This window comes from Stegodyphus dumicola, chromosome X1, assembly GCF_044657685.1.
Source record: "Stegodyphus dumicola isolate Sdum_Otavi_A_Nest chromosome X1, ASM4465768v1".
NCBI lineage: Eukaryota > Metazoa > Arthropoda > Arachnida > Araneae > Eresidae > Stegodyphus > Stegodyphus dumicola.
This window is the reverse complement of record NC_140780.1, coordinates 243,232,803-243,246,707: the sequence shown is the minus strand read 5'-3', so window position 1 is coordinate 243,246,707 and position 13,905 is coordinate 243,232,803. Positions and strand designations below refer to the sequence as shown.

The 13,905-nt window shown below is 32.1% G+C and overlaps 2 protein-coding genes across 8 annotated transcripts in view; both read right to left on the bottom strand.

Annotated features, from left to right (window-relative positions):
* LOC146993457 (iripin-1-like) overlaps nt 1-3,952 on the bottom strand; it is a 59,106-nt gene extending 55,154 nt beyond the window's left edge. For 4 of the 5 annotated variants that reach the window (XM_085807332.1, XM_085807330.1, XM_085807329.1 and 1 more), the window contains exon 1: nt 3,447-3,952. The gene's annotated coding sequence lies outside the window, so the exon portion shown is untranslated. The remainder of the gene's footprint in view (nt 1-3,446) is intronic. The other variant, XM_085807328.1, reaches the window with a different exon arrangement.
* Nucleotides 3,953-4,848: 896 nt separating this feature from the next.
* LOC118188257 (leukocyte elastase inhibitor-like) overlaps nt 4,849-13,905 on the bottom strand; it is a 75,030-nt gene continuing 65,973 nt past the window's right edge. For 2 of the 3 annotated variants that reach the window (XM_085807327.1, XM_085807326.1), the window contains one exon: nt 4,849-7,454. Coding sequence is in view for 1 of the 3 variants with exons in the window: in XM_035358652.2 (XP_035214543.2) it covers nt 11,698-12,930 (1,233 nt within the window). In the remaining 2 variants the exon portion in view is untranslated. Of the gene's footprint in view, nt 12,944-13,905 lie in introns of all 3 variants that reach the window. The other variant, XM_035358652.2, reaches the window with a different exon arrangement.

The window sequence follows — 13,905 nt, the reverse complement described above, 5'->3', positions numbered from 1 at the left end:
AAACGAAATAACTCAGCGGACACGAGAAAAATCACTGATTATGCTTACACTGCGCGACATAAGCCAAAAGATTTATGCGCAGAGGGGGGGGGGATTGACATAAAACGTTACCGCATTTGCTTAGTCTATCTTTTAGAAACTATACATTTGTATAGATAAGTAACAACTCATGGAGCAAATAAAATGCAATAGGCAATTAAGAAGAATGGTGCTTTTGATTATGATAACTGCTGTGTAGAAATGTAATTTAAATTCAACATTTGTAAAGTTTCATTGCTTCAAACTTCACATGATTTTAGGATATTAACGTTATTTAAGGATATGAAAAGATATCTTAACCTTTTGAAATTATTTTACCCCTTCTGCGGTAATAACGTGACGAAAATACCAGAATAAACTTGAGGCTACTTCATTGTCACACATATAGTCCAATCCACACGTCTAGCATGTTCATATAAAATAAATTAGTAGCTTCTTTAAAATTATGTGCTGAATTGTATTATTTGTTTGCACTATTTAAATCTATTAAAAATTAAAAACTTGGCTTAATTAATAACAAGCTTAATTTTACCTGGCCTGGTACAGCAAATTATGGATAATTGCAGTTTCTCATATCTGGAGACAGGATAGTACAAGTTATATATACCGTATATACCCACGTATAAGTCGAGATATTTTGGACAAAAAAAAGACTTCAAAGTAAGGGGGTCGACTTATATGCGGGGCCATAAAAAATTAAAAGAATCGGAAGTTCAAAAATTTCTTTATATAATGCAGTTGTTTTCTTCCCGCACTCAAATTGGACGACTTATCAAATAAGTCACTTACTTGAAGTAATTTCATGACTTAAATTATGTGACGAACTAATCACAGAGTCTGATACTTTAACTAGAGTAAGTTTCGATTAAATCAAAGAATTTTCGCCCCCCCCGAACAACTGATCAATATCGAGCAATAAAAAAGTTTCGCCAACACGCCAAGAAAATAGAAATGCAGATAGTTTTTACGTACGTATAAGTCTTTATAATAGGCGTACACATCAAAATTTAAAAAAACAGCCCACGCAATAACTGAACAGTTTTGAATACTTCTTTTAACTTTTAAAAAGGGAAAATGCAGATAGATTTTACGTACGCGAATCTTTTCCAGAACAAATTCTAGAAGGTTCCTATATACGATCATTTTCTCCCAATTATCCAATTATCCCAATATGTATGATGACGAGCCAATGACGACAGAAGAGTTCTATGAAATGTTTGGCGAATCTGACTATGAATCGGACGTTGAAGGATTTTGATTTTGTTTATTTACCAAGGTATTTTTTATCGTATATTTATTTTTTTTCTCAGATGATTTTGAATAAATGTAGTACTTAAAAAAAATTTTCGAAGTTTCTCGATCAGTTTCGGAAGTGGGGGGTCGACTTATACACGGGTTTCTTATTTTCTACGAATTTTTTATGTCGAAGTGGGGGGGGGGGTCGACTTATACGCGAGTATATACGGTATATCTTACTTTACTTTGCAGGTTGTTTCTCGGACAAAATTTAGTCTACACATAAAAACTTATTAAAAAACTCTTAGCATTAACATTATATCTTAAATAAATGTCTTTTTCAGTTATTTATATCTGAGAATTTAACGCACTCACTATCTGATGTTCTACTGCAATTCGAAATAATTCATTCTCTCATCCAATTTACAAGAAAACCTTTTTACGAATGACCTTCCTTTTGCCAGTTAATAATTAAATGTTTTTTTCTCTCAATGAAAAATTTCATTATACACCCCAGTACTCTTACCATTAATCATAAAGGTCGTTTAGAATCTTTAAAAAATGAAATGACTAGAGTCAGTTTTTTAGGAAATGAAATTTATTCCACAAAACATTTAAGGTTTACGATCGTCTGTATATTTCATTTGCTTATATACTTTTTAATGAAAAATCGCTGTGTAATTAAAATGTTCCTGTTATTTCACTAATTAAATTCGAAGATGTTCTCATTACACGGGATGTTGTTTTTAAGAAAGAATATGTAGTTAATGGGGCGAAAAATTAGATATTTTCAATGCATTCGCAGTTATAATTATTCTTAAAATTATAAGCTTTACATTTAATGCAAAATGTTATGGAGCATAAGCACAGCATTTTGCTTCACTTGTCTTAGAAGTAAGATGGTGAAATCAATGAGAGTTTGAAGTCTCAATACATGGATTACAGCGGCATAATTTTTAAGTTTTCATACCCTTTTAAAGTAAGTTAAATAATTTTAAAAATAACGCCTTCATAATCACATCTTCCCGGATCGACAGCAATTAAATTGTATTGTCTTTAATTCTTGTAAGTTACTTAGAATTCTATAGATATTTAAAATTATTGCTTTTTTAAACTGAGTATTTTACGAAGTTCCCTATTGCATTTAATTTTTATATTGTTCCACTTAGGTCTCTATACATTTCTGCTTGAATACTTTATTTAGCTTCATCATACATGTTATTACCTTTTCTTTCTCGTGAAAACTGATAATCACATTTTATTCACTTTATGCTCCTTCAGATGTTATCATCAAATTTCCTATAACGAGCTTAGGTCATTTAGAGGCGTACCTGCACGTTTCATTTTTAATTTCAATTTTGTGTCTTAGTGCACATCCGTAACAATTAATAAATTCTTAGAGCACAATCCTATGGAAAATATATTTTTCAGTATGTGATGTTTGTAACTACGCTATTGAATGAATTGTAATAAAAATTTATGTAACAAAGACTAGAAATAACGATCTTCAACAGAAATATGATAAAATGGAACTACGATAGCATCGGAAAAGGGATACTAAGAATTTAAAACGTTATTTCAGATTCAGATACAATTGATTTAATCGAAAGTCAAAGCTTTAAATGAATAAGTTGAACGAATAAATTTAATGTTGGTTAATAAAAACAAATTTTGATTGCACAAAATGTACATTTTAATTAAACCAGTAAACGTAAGACTTGGAATTTCAAATACTGATTATGGAATGTATTAAAATTCATCAGTAAAAGCACAAGAGAAGTCCGTTTACATATTTGTGGATAGTTTCTGTAAAGTAAATCTTGCACTTAATATCGTAGGAGATCTTCGTTCATCAAGGTACTGTTTCCATCATATTTAACTAATCACATAAACTGTGTACATAACATTATGCTTTGGTCTTAAATAACACACAATTAACAGAAAAAGAACACAGTTTATGAACTTCAAATTTTAGAATGTATTTCTACAAATCAAAATTTAAATACTATGCTTTTCACCACAAATAAAAATACTTATTAATTCAAAGAATATTTATTTTATATTTATCAGTTCATTTCATTTTTGTTAGGTAACAACCAGATACGCTTAATGACAATAATTAAAAACTTAAAAACCTGAAAATCTGTTAAGAAACAAAATGAAACACATACCTGTTTCTGCACCTGCATGCAACTAGGTCCATCTCATGTTTCGAAAACCGGTTTAAAAGATTTGATCTGGGGAAAAAAATGTTCGTATACTGGAGGGGAAAATTGCACAATCGGGGTATTTCCGTTACTCAACATTTTGACATGGTGTTCTATTGATCTTCCCAGGTTTAGAAGTTTAGAAATAACACTAATAGAAAAGAGCTCGCTCATTGTAATAAAAAATATTTCCTCGTTTGAAGTTATGTAATGACGAAAGTAAATTTAGTGCAAAACCCTTGAATAAATCATCCTTTCAAAAACAGTAATAATTTAAACAGGATTACTTTCAATAGACATAATTAAATGTGTATTATTGATTGTTGATGTACCTAAAACAGCTGAGTCATACTGATTTGTCGCAGCCTTCAAAACGAAATATTCATTTATCAAAGCGTGTTTTTAGTCTAAAATAATAAAAATATGTTTTTGTGACTGAATATCATTTTTCAATTTTGATAAAAATAGAAATATGATATTCAGTTGCAGTGCTTTGCAACTACAATAAAAGTCATATTTTTGCATTGTTGGGACACTTTCTTAGAAGCAGCATTTTATAGGGAATTTTCATAGCTTTCCTAATAAAAAGTAGTTAATGTAATAATAATTTTACATGCTACACGTTGAAGATGGCTGCTTTTAAATTATAGAAATTTCTTATTTGTTTTCCAAAATTAATTGTTTGTCGTCAACTGAAATTTATTACTGCATCATTCAGGTTTTGACTGGTCTGAGTTGAATTACGGTAAGCTTGCATTATTTTATTTATTATGATCAGTTAAATGTGACATTGATTATAAAAGTGGTCAAGTCATTTTCTCGGAAGAAGAGAATTCAGGATATAGTATTTCATTCAGTACTGCATTATAAAATATTTTCCTAAATGCAGTACTGAATAAAATACTACATGTCATATAAAATTTTAAAAACATTTCATATAAAATTTTAAAATTAATAGTTCTCCTTTCATTCTAGTTTTAAGAAATTCAATATCAATGAGCTTAAAGATTAGATTTCATTGTAGGAGCATGTTAAATAGCGTAAACGAAAAATATTTGTTCTGTGAGTATCTTAGTTAAAACTCATGCCAAGCATAAATTACTTTCATATTTAAGAATTTTATACTTAATTTTTTGGAAAAGACATTCTGACACAAAAGCGTGCCTGATAGTCCTTTATTAAGTAACTGAAAATATATGAGGTTTGGGTATAAAAGAGTGAGAAGTATTTTTGTGAGATAAAATATTCCTTCCCAGAATACATTCATAGGAACATACCTTCAGTATAGTTTCCTTCGATGTTTATAACTTTTTGCCACATGTTTGGATAGTATTATATGCCATTAGAATAGCCAGTTTTGGTAGAATTATGTTTTTTTTTTTTTTTTTTTTTTTTTACCAACAGAACCATAATAAAGCCGAATGATAAGAGATTTTCCCCTCTTATGTTAAAACAATTTCCTCTCTGAGGTTACTTTAGTTTTAGAAAAGAGCCAAAATTATAACTGCGAAGTAAGGTAGATGATCCATCAACTATCACTGCCACCTTACTAACAAATTCCTAAATTTAGGAATCGCCTTATCTTAGGAACAGATCTTAAGGAACAGGAATAGAATCTTAGGAATCTTATCTTAAATCTTAGGAACAGAAGCACGTATTCAAAATTTCTCTCATTTTCCAGTTGAGCAAGATTATATTTCAGAAAATGTTGGTAGTACTCTGCAACGGCAATGTGTAAGATTTATGTTAAACATGATGTTATTTCTTATACTAAATTTTCCTGCACTTCTGCTTTTACTTCTACTTTACCGTCAGCTCTACCAGAAGAGCAAATTAAGTGAATTTAAATAAAGAGCGATAACGCCGATTTGTAGAACAATATCTGCAACCTAAAACAATGACATTTTGTCTCTCATATTTTTTCCGAATGGATAACTGTATTGGGTTTTCGGTGAGTTTCAAAAATTTATTAGTAGATGAATTTAGTAAACACACTTAAATTAAGTTAGGTTATATGAATATGGCAAGCTGTCTGCGTAAGGGAAGAGATACCTTCGTGGAGAACTTTAAGAAAACTGGCTCGCATTCACCAAACACATGGGGAAAAGCATGAAAACCAATCATGCAGCTAACCCTTTGGCCTAAAATTGAATCTGGGTCAGAGTGCCAGCACTAACAGGACTTAACACTTCGGCCCACTTAAAATTAGGAACCGGACTATTAGTTTCTGGATTTATAAATGTTTAAATTATTGCTGTATTCTCACTCGCAAGAAGCGGAGTTTTTGTTAACACTTTATTTCTTCAATTGCCAGCCCGTAGTACAAACATATTCTTGGTTGCTTTTAATACCGTTGAATTCATTTAATACTTTTGAAATGTAAACTGAAAGAAGGACGATAATTTATTAAGACTAAGAATTTTAAACAGTTGTTTAGATTAAGAGAATTTGCTTTTATTCTTACGAGAAAGTACAGGACGAAATATTTTACATCATACGCTACTTCAAAATGCCTTTAAAGTTTTTCTGTTCTTCGTGTAATATTTCAGGTGGCAGGAGATGACGGTGGGCGCTGATATTTATTGGACTGTTCAGTTCTGGTTTGTACCAGAGCTTTGACGTCTTTCCCAAACTAAAAGAAGTAATTATAAGAAAGCTTTCCATATAAGAAAGGAAAATCTGCCATCTTAAGAGTAAGTATGCTCAGACGTTAATAATAGAGGCCCCACTTGTAGTATCAGAGCTTTCTGAACACATAACAGAATGCTATAAGTATGCGGTGGTGTGTATTTAATTATGGCAAAGCACACGAGGGCTATCTGCCTAAAGGGAGGGATGCCTTTCGTGGAGGACTTTCTAAGGGAAACTGGCTCGTATACACGTTACACATGGGGAAAACCACGAAAACGCCCATGCAGCCAGCCCGTTCGCGGGATTCGAACCTCAGACCGAACTACCAGCGTTCAGCGTCTTTACCGCTCGGCCGCTGGTGGGCCCGCTATAAGTATGCGAGGAGAAACGAAGTACAGTTATTATATGCTCTGCGAACGAATATACGAGGTACATACAATCCGGTTCTGCTTCAAACTGCATGTACCTAACATGTATATAATGCATTAAGATGGTCAAAGATTAATTGCAGGAGAAACCGCAGTAAATATCAAAGGCATAATGATTAGCCACGATTGTAAATTATATGGGTAAGAAGTCTGATAAGCAGTTTTTAGCAAGCAGCCTCACTGGGTTGTGAAATGGTTTAATATTGAATACTGATGGCGAAAAAGGCAAATTTTCTGAAGAAACTATAAGTGCCAACAGAGAGATTGCTTACTTCTACTTCAATGATTCTTTCCGACTTTCCATTTTAGTTTTGTTCATCTTTTGATTTCATATCTCCGTGCGAACTTATTTCGTTTATCTTACAAAAATTTAATAACGTAGTGATGCATATACACTGCTCTTCATAATTAAAGGATATTGACAAAAATTAAACTTATTTGTTGCTTACTGAAAAATTATAGAAAGCAATAAGTGCAAAAGCATTATTTAACATAAATTACTATGACTGCCAGTTTATTAATCTCAAAACATTGAATTTAATCTATTAAATTTAAATTCATGTAAATTTAAAACATATGAAAAAATTATCTCCCATGTTTTGAGACAAATCTTTTTTTAGCGTACTGCGTGATCACCTCTGACGGGAATGCAAATTTTACCACGGAATTGCTTTTCTTCCTTATCTCATGCTTTGTTGCATAATTGAAAGTACATCCGGCTTGCAACCGGGAGGTCCGGAATTCGGATCTGGATGACAGCATTTCGCATAACAGCGAGAGGAAAGCTTGTAGAGTCGTTAGGATTCTTTGGAAGCAGGAGATGTGAAAAATGAGCAATGACCTCGCCGGGACTCGAACCAGGGACCTCTCGAATACGCGTCGAGAGTACTGACCACTACACTACGAAGGCATGCTAAGAAAGCGGGAGAAATACCTTATAAGCTTATGGCATAAAAAATAATGATATTAAAAATTGCATTATAATTCGTAAAAAATTTAACTCATCTTAAATATTACTAATCAAAAAACCTTTCATATGCTAAAACACATTTATTCATCTTTATTAAAGCATATATATTAATTGGTAAAGAAATATCGCTAATAGTAAATTCTTCAAATTAGAGGAATTTTAGTTAACTACACATGAGAAAATCTAATACGTAAATTTTACAGGAAACCAATTACACGTACGATGCCATATGCAATAAAGACATTTATTCAGTAAAAGTTATAAAAATATTTACTGCCTCTTAAGGAATTTGAAATGCTTCTAAGAATTTGAAAATTGGTTATAATCATGAAATAATGTATCTAAATAACGTAACATTAATACGCCAGATTAATAATTTTAAATATAGTTTCACAGTGAATATAGATATTATACATTTTATTGCAGTACAATAAATATAAGAGAAGTGCAGTACAAAATGTTTCGATTGGAATTTTTTTTCTTTTTTGCTTAAAAATTATACATACAGCAAAATAAAGTACTAAAAGAACTGACAAAACATTAAAAATCGTTACGAAAATAGTGCATTTTTCTCGCTGAAAGAAGTTACAGATAAATTGAAACAAAACATACTTTAGCATTTAAACGATGTCTAAAAATTTACACATTGTTCTAGATGATAGTCTTATCCGTAACATGGACGATTTTGTATTCATTTATAATCTGTAGAAAATATTTCTCAACGTAATATTTTTATTGAAACAACCTTAAAATTCGATAGTAATTGTAACAATGTTAGAAAAAAAAAATCATTTGGTACAAGCATTGTAATTGGAGTAAAATGCAGAGATATGACATACAGGCTAGTGAACATCATTTTTCAGAAATGTGACTTGTACTTAATGTATTACTAGAGGGCTTTAACCCAGCAACATATATGAATCCAAACAAAGTTACAACATTTGAAGAAGTAAGCATTTTTTGAGTTAAGATTTGGTTAACCTGCACACAATTAGGCTTCCTTCACATCAACAGATGCTATAAACACTTATTAAATACTAGTATGCAAAACAGCTGCTTTACTCCTGGCTTCATTACCTCAGCTAGGAATCTTTGAATATGAGTAAGTAGAATTTTATTTCTTCCTTATGCAATAACTTTGCATCTCTACGAATTTGAACCACTGGGAAGCTTCCTGTTTCAAATTTAGTCTTCGGTGTGATAAGTATTTATGCTTTCCCGTGTTGTTCAAAACATTGCTTTCAAAACAATTGCTAACTTCCTAAAACAAGAGTATTTGACTTTGGTGTACAGATTTTCTCATTATTTTTTGGCACATTACACTTTGAGTTGCACACAGATAACATTCTTTACAATAACGGAAAATCGGATATCAAAAATAAGTCTTACTTTTTTTTTTTTTTTTTTTTTTGAGAAACAATTATTTCATAATAATATCTTATCTTAATAAGAAAACGAAATTTAATAATAAAATATTTCAGTCTTTTTTAAACAATTCATAGCAATATCTTTCAGTCGAAATTGAAAACTTCCAGATTTTTTTCCTTTATATATATAAAATCATGAATTTCTCAGAGAAGAAATTTTCATTACTTAAAATACAAAATCAGAACTAACATGAAGTAAAATTATTGAAATGTAAGAGAATGCACAAAAAACTTTTCAGAACTTTTATTCTTGAAATCAATTTTTATGAGGCACAGTATTTCATACATATTCATAGCATACCATCGTCACGTACTGAGCTGTTATTCGGCATTTGGTTTAAAAGGTACAGTAGCATCGCACGCTTATCGAGTTTGCTTCTCTAAATAAGTACTTAGGCAATTATTCATTGTTGTAGTGTCAACAACTACAATGCTATTAAAGTAGCCTTGACGTAAAAGACTTAAATGTTCTGCTACTTAAAAGGAAAAGTACACTGTTGAACAAAACGAAGTCTAATGCAATATATAACAAAAATAGGAATATGATAAGTGAAAACTTACTCAAGAAAATAAGAAATATAAATATGCAAGAGAAGAGAAACAAATGTCTTGAAAATTATTCTTTTATTTAAATTTAAGCATTTTTCCCAATTTTATAAGGAGCTATACAATTAACAGAGCAACAAAGAGATGTTACACTGAACGTGTAGTTTATTATTATTATTATTATTATTATTATTATTATTATTATTATTATTTAAATTAACCAGTTATTCATAATTTCACCGCCCACCAGCGGCCGAGCGGTAAAGTCGCTGAACACTGGTAGTTCGGTCTGAGGTTCGAGTCCCGCGAACGGGCTGGCTGCATGGGCGTTTTCGTGGTTTTCCCCATGTGTAACGTGTATACGAGCCAGTTTCCCTTAGAAAGTCCTCCACGAAGGCATCCCTCCCCTTAGGCAGATAGCCCTCGTGTGCTTTGCCATAATTAAATACACCACACACCATAATTTCACCCTTTATTGTAACTTCTACTTTCCGCTTCCTCGCCGGAATGTAAATGAGTTAGCTAGCATATAAATTGAAGATACTTTTTATATTTTAAGACAGAGCATGCATGTTACGTTTTGTTCCAGCCAGCTTTCACAGTTGTAAAGTTTGGGCTTTGCGCTATTCGCTGTAGATAAACTGATTTTGACTGAAATTGTGTAGTTTTTGATGACTGTTTAACATCCCAACTTGAATTTAACTGTTCTTTTAGTTGTGACGATCCGGGGTTTATTTTGTTAATTCAAGAAAGTGCGTTTATATTCTAAAGTCTGTTTAATAAGAAGGTTGGTTAAACCTTTCCAAGTCTTTGTAGTTACTTTCAGACATAGCGATCATTCGCTTCACGTCTATTCACGAAATTTCGCCTTATAATATTTATGAATATTAACGGTGATTATATTTATCAATATTATACGAATATTTATCAGTATTATACGGCGAAACCATCGAGTGTTAAACTCAAAAGCAGTCTCCACCAGTTTCGAATACACATGTAAAATGTATCAAAAATGTAAATTTACATAGTCATTGAAATGTTTTACTGAAGTTAACATTAAAATTATTATTCCTCGTAAACTTACGTCTAACGTTATTGAATTCATTCAGCAATATCCTGCATATATAGCACTGCCGTCTGCTTTTGCTGATCAGTATGTTTTAAAACAGATTTGTTAATAAATATAATAATTTCATAAAAGAGGAAAGATAATAGTTAACATCGATAATAAAAGGCTTTCGTCAATTTTTATTTGGATGTCAAATTGCAATTATTTTCATTTTCACTTTTGTTATTTGAAGCAGTCTGTCTTTTTTAAATTCGTGCATCTTCGGTAATTCCTTCAATGAAGACTGAATATAATATGACTAGCAAACTTGCTGTAGATCACTGCCTTCTGATATAGAGACAACTCTACTTTTTCAGCTGAATTTTAATAAATAATAGTGAATTTGATATTAGAACGTGTTTCCTAATATCGACCAGCTTTTCGACTTCATCAGCAGCAGGCTATCTCATCTACAGTATCACTCGCAAAATTGCATATAAATGTTTCACTCTCAAAAGAAGATAACTCTCTCAGATACTCCAGAGAAAGATAATTATTTTTTTCCTTAGTAGGCATTTATTTATGCCTACTAAGAAATACTGTCTGTATGTGCCATGAAATACTGCCATAATAGAACCCACAAGCATACAGCCACATGCGGTATTTGCTTTTCTTCCATTCGGTTTAAGCTGTGACAGCTGTATTATTAGATTCGAAATTCTCACTGAGATATCATAGCCGCTTTTATTTTTCAAACATCAGCTTTTATATGCATGTGAATTAATTTTTGGAACACGAGAATCATAAAAGCATGCAGTTTTGTTTGGCCTGATAATTTCCCCATTTTGCCAATTAAAAAGCTAATAATAATTTAATGATTTGACCTTAATGAATAATATTATAATAAATTGATTTTAACCGTAATAATTTAATGCAAAAGTTTATTAATATCATCGGGCGATTTTTATTTAAAATTACGCAAAATAATTTTATGTATACAAACCTCGAATGCCTGAATTACTGGAGTATGGTTCCAAAATTGCTGGAACATTTAAATTTTTAATGTTCAATTTATTTTCAAATAGTTTGCCTATATATTTAATGATACTTTATATTACTTTCCATTATTATTTATTAATGAGCACAGCAAAAATAAACCTGCAAATCAAGGATCCACGAATCGACCTAAGAAAAGAATGCATCCCGTACGTTTATCTAAAATGAAGAACAAAAATGGATGATCTGCAGTAAAGTATGGGCCGTGAAACATTGTTCTAACAGAACCCACAAAAGCGCTGGCAGCCGAAGCCTCACTACCTATCTCGTTCAACTCTATAACAGCTTTGTGCTTGATCAGAGATATGTACATACCCACCTCATTTCTCATACCAGTGAAGTTGGCTGTGTCTTCGAATATCTCACTCATACCCATTGATTTAAAGTCATCATTTAGTGTTCTGTCGTAACTCAGCTTGAACTTCGGGATGATCACATTAATTAGCTGTTTACGAAAGCCAGCTCTAATTTTGCATAACATATTAGTATTAAGTTCTAAATCAGGGGCACTGTTTATTGATTCAGGAAGTGCAAATATCATACTTATGTGATTTCCTTGGTATTTCAATTCTAGGAAATGGTAATTTGTATCGGAATCAAAAAAGTAATGCACTCTTTCTCGAAATTCCATAAATGGTATCTCTTTATCTCCATTCACTCCATGGAATACGTTATTTTGTGTCATTGATGGATGGAATGGGATTTCCCACAAGCCTTTGAAATAAACAGCATTCAGTAGAACCATAACTGTAAATGGATCTAATGGATTCTGAAATAATTCAGGTATTTTCTCATTAGTTTTTGTGTTAACCCATTCATTTATTTTTCTTATTGCTTCTCTGCCGTTTTGCGCGAAATCTACAATTTGTTGTTCTGCATCGTAATATGCTTTAAGCTTTTGTAGATACTCTTCTCGAAATGCGTATCCCAATTGCGAAAATAATCTGGCAGCTGAAAATAGCTCATATTCTCCATTGGTCTCACTAAGAGTAACTAGCAGTGAACGGAAATGCTCATGCACTCCTTCTACAGTATTATTACTCTGTAATAAACTGTAATGCATTGAGTTTTTTATTTGCTCTGCCGTGTTACCTCGAGCTCCTAAATATAACATACCCAAGCCAATCGAGATGCTGAAAGGAGAGAAAATAAGATTGCCATTGCCACCTATTAAGCTAATCAGATTTTGAGCAAAATTATTGATGACTCGGGCAGTCTGCGGCTGAAGGGCAATGCAGATCTCTTCTACAGTTGAATTGCTCTGAGACGAATAAAATGATGAGAATATTATGAAGATATAACACCAGATGGAGATGTCAAGTCCTTTTGTGTGACAATGCATTATATTTAGGAACCTAAAGAAATAAAAATAGGAAAAATTATTGCAAATTTATTTCATAATACCAGATTTATAAAAGTAAGGGTAATTGTCCTTTATTATATACATTCTAAATAAATGCAAAACTACTGTCACTTAAAAGAGAATTGTCACTTTCTTATTTTCAAACAAATAATGAAATCAACCTACCCATATTTAATTTTTATTTTTAAATCAAACTGTTTCACTTTATTGTTGTTTTCACTTATCTCACATGTCTAACAGTAACATCAGAATAAATCCACAAATATTAACGTGAGTAGGAGTATTGGACTGCGTCTGCCATTGATACCTTATAGCTAACAGTAAAATTTTGCCATTCTGTCCCAGTTTGGAAGGAGGATCCGTCGGGATCGGGTCTAAGTTTCCCCACCCCTCTTTCCTTACCACTAAATCATTCGAAAAGACTCTATTCTCGCCCTGTAAATTAAGTGCCCCTCCCATATCATATATATCATATATGCTCACAAACATTGAATCCTTTCTCTGAAAGTCGAACCTGGACCAAACGATACGGCAGCCAGGAACTCTAACATATATGCCGATCAGGGCACAAACTAGAAATATATCTGAAATCAGTCTTTACCTCTAGACTTTGATCACATCTAAATTAGCTTAAAAACCTGGCTGCTTCATTGAAACATTGCTAAACAGACTCAGAGTATCAACTTGCATTGCATTACCGAATTATTGACGATTACAAAAACTGAAATGCACTGATAAATTACGAACTGAAAACTGTATATTCATAACACTTCAGGAAGGAAGAGAATACACATTCTTCCCCTTTTAAAGGGCAACTGGGGAGGCGGGGACCTAATTGCCAAATCCTGGTGATGGTAAATTGTAGTCCACCATATTTTAGTTCGGACGCCAATGTAGAGCCATTAGATTTGTTCAAGCAGAAAGCATGGGGAGTGTGCAGTGCTCTTGCCAGGA